At 36.7% G+C, this 6,000-nt stretch overlaps 1 protein-coding gene across 1 annotated transcript in view; it reads left to right on the top strand.

Annotated features, from left to right (window-relative positions):
* Positions 1-6,000, top strand: part of MORC2 (MORC family CW-type zinc finger 2) — a 78,067-nt gene that overhangs the window by 16,754 nt on the left and 55,313 nt on the right. Inside the window, exons 4-8 of the mRNA XM_018555490.1 lie at positions 1,273-1,341; positions 1,756-1,834; positions 2,593-2,701; positions 3,651-3,810; positions 5,854-5,965. Coding sequence (XP_018410992.1) covers positions 1,273-1,341; positions 1,756-1,834; positions 2,593-2,701; positions 3,651-3,810; positions 5,854-5,965 — 529 coding nt within the window. The remainder of the gene's footprint in view (positions 1-1,272; positions 1,342-1,755; positions 1,835-2,592; positions 2,702-3,650; positions 3,811-5,853; positions 5,966-6,000) is intronic.

Genomic DNA, 6,000 nt, shown 5'->3' with positions numbered 1-6,000 from the left:
CCTGAAACCATTTATCATTTTTTGGCATTGCCCTGACAGTACATTTGTAATCAGCAGCTAGATCTTGTAATCATTTTAATGTGGAAACAAGCATGACCCACATCGACAAAGCTGTGGAGGAGATTTGTCAGATGGAAGATCTGACTTCTGCCCTGCATAACACTGAAGAGCGCTTCCACAATACATGGACCCTAAGGGGGTTCCTTCTCCAACTGTCACCACCTGTGCTGGCACCCATTTCCTTGCCTTGGGAAATGTTCCTTTTGAGTTTCTCTGTGTTTTGCTCCCAGTTTGGATTACTGACAGATAAATCATCAAGATTGGCTTATCCAACCTATCTGTAACTGGTACTGGATTATGGATGTATCTTTTACTTTTGTTTTCATTGCTCATCTTTTATGTGTTGGAAATAACAAACCTATTAGATGCTTTAGACCTCCTCTAATTTTGTTTCTTTCCTATGGAGCTGTATAGAAAATGGTAGCTCATTGATCTTATTCTCCCTGTTTTAAAAGAAAAAAAGGATGCAACCGAGGGTAATGTTCTGCTTAACTTGGACGTATTTTTTGGTTTTGACAATTACGACCTCTATTAACAACATATTGCCTTTTTGTTATTCCTGCATTGTTCTGTTACATGCAAATAAACTAATACAAATTTAAAAAAAAAAAAAGAAAGGCTTTTGCAAATGATGGCAAGGCTTTCTGACATGTTACACAAGGATGAAGTATCCACAAGATTGCTTAGTGTTTAGGTGGTAGATTTCGGTTGGCTCGTGGCATAAATGGTTGTCTGCACACAACTGTGAAGCATGGGGCAGGTTTGGGGCTGCATTTTTGCAAATGTGGTTTGGTCAAAGTTGATGATGCTATCCTCACTACTGAAGTACAGACAGAGTATTACCATCAGTGAGGCATCTGGTCAAATCTAACTTCATTCTGCAGCATGAGGATGACAACCAAACGCAACGCCAAAATCATAAAGAAAAATCTTCAGCAAAAGGAAGAACAAGGAATTCTAGAACAGATTGTATGGATCCAAAAAGAAAAAAACCCACACCTCAACATTGGCCAGGCTATATCTAAAGTATTCCTGCTTTACAGCATTGTGTCCACAAGAGCCACTTCTGCATTTAAATAAATGTATATATATTTTTCTCTCCCGTTCATTGAAGGACACAGGGCAACAGATCGTAGATCCTGAATGGGTATGCACACTAAAGAATGTACACATTGAGCATGCTAACATATTTATTTTTAATTATTATTACAGAGCCAAGAAAAGAACTTAGAGGGGGGTTTATGCTTTGTTTTCTTGATGATGGAACAGGCATGGATCCAAGTGAGTAATAAAATAATGTGAGCACTTGTGTGAATTGTTTTGGAAGTAAAGTAAAATTAAGAGTTTTCCTTAACCCCTTCGTGACTGACGACGTACAGTGTACGTCGCCAGCATCGGGGCTGTTTAAACAGACTCCCGGTGACTTTTGCCGCCGGGACTCTGTTTAAACTTGTAGAGCCGACTGTCGGCTTTACAACAGAAGCGATCCTGGCGACTTACCTGTCGCCAGATCGCTTCTGCTGTCGTACGTTCCGACGTCCTATATTTTTAAACTATTTTACACCATACAATTTATAGTAGTTCACAAACACACATTGAGGGGAATGTAGCTATTTGGTTGCATCATCAGCGTCTTTTTTTAAACTGTCGCATCTCTGATTTCTAGTGCACATAACAACAGATTTATTATCCTAGATTTGCAAGGCTGCCACCTGGTCTTTTGTTCATTCTCCAAGTTCTACCAGGTGGACTTCCCGGCCTTCTCTGATCTTCAGTTGGACTTCTTTTAAACAACCCGAAGTTGTAAGACTTTCTCTGTCCCTCAAAGAAAATAATAAATAAGAATTTTGTACTCTGTGTATTTTTTTTTTTAAAAGTCCATTTGAGGACGCAGGCGTGTTTATGTCCACGCTCTGACTGTGCTTTACTACAAAACTGAGGAATTATGGTAGTTGGAGGGGTTATCCTGAGCTGACCTATGGTTTTATTGTTTGCCATTGTCAATACTCTTGTAGGCAGAAGTATAACTCGAAGGTGAAAGACCTCCTGTGTCTCGATGGACTCCAAGAAAATAATTTTACATTAAGTTAAAAAAAATCCTGATTTTACAGTTTTTGATTTGCTGTAAACATTTTTGTTTTTTAAAAACATTTTTGTTTGTTTATTTGGTCCCCTCTCCGTAGGTTTTTGCAGAAAACTGACAATAAGAGCTTGACCTGTTGTTGGTTTTTTTTTTTTTTTCTTTTCTAAATGAGAGAATTGCAAATGGATTATGCATTAAACTAATGTTAATACTATTACACTGCACACATGCACAATATATTTGAAAAATAGTAAAGAATGTTAAGTTACCACAGGAGAATGGTATTAAATACTTTTATATTATACTTTTTTGTTGTATTCCAGTGAAACAATTAATATCAAATGTGAAAGAATAGTTTGATTTCTGGATGCTATGTTTTATATTTAATGTTCATATTTTCCCTCTTTATTGCATGCTCTATTGGACTGCTTAATTTGATTCTGTTTTAGTGGCTCTATGAGGATTGGAAAAGATTTCATACTTTTTACAAAGAAGGCCGATACAATGACATGTTTATTTATGTCACGCACGTTTCATGAAGAAGAAGGAATTGATGAGGTTTGTAGACATAAGCAATAACAATATTCTAATCAGAGTTCTCAGTTTTTAAGTTTCTTCTTATATATTACAATAAAAAGCTTCATAAACAATTTAAGTTTTTTGAAGGCAAAGTTAAAGAAAAGCTGTCACACACCTGAGAAAGTAATATGAACGCTATGATTAAATTATACGAAAACACAATTGCTACGGTCTCTTATAAGCTTTGCTTGTTAATGAGTTTCCAAAATTCATTTTCAATTATATATTCAAATTTTTGTTTTACCTTGTAATGTTTTAAAGAAAACCTTCTTGCGAGGGGAAATGGAGGCTGACTCCTTCTCTCATGACAGGTCTACCTTAACCCATTTGTGACCAGAAATAATTGATTCCTAGATATCCAGGGCCACATTTAGCAAAATCAGCAAGCTTTGTTTAACTTGACAGAAACTCTAGCTAAATTTTAGATTTTTATGAGGCTTTTATTTGGTGCACTGTTTTAATTTTTTTTTTTTTTTAAACTTGCTTTGTTCTTTATTGTACCCTGGCAAGTGAGTAAAAATATTTGTTTTTTATTTTTAAAACTGTAATTATACCTCACAATTCTTGTACTAAACTGATGCACACTGCCACCCTCGGGCTGCTGTGGGATCTGCAGTGCCATCAATGTAAATTTTGACAATTTTTTTTGTCAATGAAGTATCCATAGCTGACAGCAATCACAAGATCGAGAACCACTCTGATCAGTAGTTAGGGGGCCGGAGCTGTCATTGACAGCTTCGGACTCTCAAAGGCAGGACATTTAGGATGGTAGTATCCTTAGCACAGGCTGTAATGTTTAAGAACATTAATATAAGGATTGTGGGAATAAAGGGGGTTAAGGAACGTGAATTAAACATTTGATGGATATCACATGCCTTCCAATAATAACATGCTAAATTATTTTTTCCCCCCCCAACCTTTTTTAAAGGTTATAGTTCCTCTTCCTACGTGGAATTCCAAAACATGTGAACCCTTGACCGATAATATGGAGAAATTTGCCATTGAGACAGAGCTTATTTACAAGTACTCTCCATTTCACTCTCAGAAGGAAGTTATGGAGCAATTCAGGAAGATAACTGGAGAGTCAGGTACAAATATAGAGGAATTAGAGTGATTTTATGAATTAATAATTTGATTTGTACTATGTCGCGGGCTGTGTTATTTCCATCGACCTAATAAATTTCATCAACACTTTTTCAGTGACTAAAACTAAAAAAAAAACTAAGTTATAATGACTAAAACTATAAAGAAAATATGACATTTTAGTCGATTAACTAAAACTAGACTAAGATGTTAAGGAGAGACGATTTGGGAAGAGATCCAATCAGAGCTACTCTCTTTGGACTTCCGGTTCCAACCTGAATGGACGGCTAATAGGTATTATGTGCAATGGCATTACAGCCAGTATAGTTTTTCATTTTTAATATTTTAGAGATGCACTTCTGATTGAAAGAATGAAGAATGCCATCTGAAAGCTGTTATAATCAATGCATATTTAATTTCTTGTCCTATGTTGAAAATACTCAATATTGTTTCTTTTATAAAATTGTTGCAACCAACTATTGGTTTTCGAGTAGCTGGCCGTTTTTTGTTTTTTTTTCCAATTTAAAAAGATTAAAAACCATGTTTTATTTTAAATGAAATACACAAATAGTGTTACAAACAAAGTATAATTCAGGATAAAACTGCACGCAAATTTTTGCAATCGCACCGCACTGGAACACACGGCAATACGACACGTTCCAGTGCCGGACGATCACACTGCAGGGGGAGGCGCGATTGGGGTGCTATTGAAATGAATGGCACCACAACGCAAAGCCACAGCAGAATTTGTCAGGCCGATAACATAAATAACTTTTCCCACCTTTTTTTTTTATATATGTTTTTAAATAATTGTATGTATTATATTAGACAGTTTAATTAGTTTCATGGATTTAAAATAATCTGAATTGTACAACTCCAAGCCAATATAATAAAATAACCAACCTTTTATTTAAAATAACACACCAAAATTGGACAGAAAATGCTTACACACATACACTATATTGCCAAAAGTATTGGGTCACACCTCCAATTAATTGGATTCAGGTGTTCCAGGAAATTAAGTACTCATGAGGTGGTCATAATAATCTGGCGTGTGTGCGCCCAGTCATCAGTTTAAAGGCCCTAATTCTTGGCCTCTAAATATTGGCCCCAGAATTAATGCTCTCAGCAGAGGAGGGAACTGAAGGAGAAAGTTCTCCTCCAGGTCCTCCTCTGCTGGTTGGCGGCTACAATAGCCAGCCTGCTAATGGCTACTGCAATTTAAAATAGCCAATAGCAGGCTGGCTATTGCTCCCAGCCACTCTGGTATGTTTACATTCAGCTTCCTCTGCAGGCAGCTTTCATTCCACTGTGAAGTGGAAAGATATAGTTTCTCCCGGCTGCTGGATGGTAGACTTGACGCTGGCTTTGTACTGCAGGCAGCAGAGGAAGCATAGAAGGATCGCGGGCAGCAGCGCAGGATCAAGGGCAGTAGCGGGGGAATGCAGTTGCACAGAGCTCTCTACTCCCCACTGGGCAACGGCTGTAGTGCTCTGTGTCCCCTGATCGAAGGAGGCACAGACCGCGGCTCCCAGTGAGGAGGAGAAAGGTGGAGCAGAGTGATGGTGGCGACAACAACTAATCGAAAATCAACTAATTGATATTGAGAATTGACAATGATTTATTGATTATTATTGATTACATTGATTAGTTGTTGCAGCCCTACTTTATAAGACTTGGTTCAATCTCATTTTAAGATAAATAAAGACATGTTATATATCACAACAGTTAAATATGGGTCTGTATTGCATGTTCAAACCTTAATACCATACGTAATAACTGGTTAACAGATGTTTACTCCAGGAGTATATAATGAGATTGGAAATTCTAAAGAAATTCTTAAATTACACTTTAACTAAACCCACTAGATTTTAGTATTCAATCTACTGTAGATTTACTTTAGTCGACTAGAATCTTATGATATTTAGTCGACTAAAACCAAAACAATTAGGATGACTAAAATATGACTAAAACTAAATTGAAATTTTCTGTCAAAACTAACACTGGTTGTGGGTTTAAATAAACAATGTGCTATTGTTCTGTCCTAGGTACTCTTGTTGTTATTTTCAACTTGAAGCTAACAGACTCTGGAGAACCAGAACTTGATGTAGTTTCTGACCCAAAAGACATTCAGATGGCTGGGACAACTCCAGAAGGAATGTAAGTTGGACATTGGAAAAATACCTGCAAATTAT

This window comes from Nanorana parkeri, unplaced genomic scaffold (assembly GCF_000935625.1).
Source record: "Nanorana parkeri isolate BGI_ZX_2015 unplaced genomic scaffold, ASM93562v1 scaffold199, whole genome shotgun sequence".
NCBI lineage: Eukaryota > Metazoa > Chordata > Amphibia > Anura > Dicroglossidae > Nanorana > Nanorana parkeri.
This window is presented reverse-complemented; position numbering and strand designations above follow the sequence as displayed.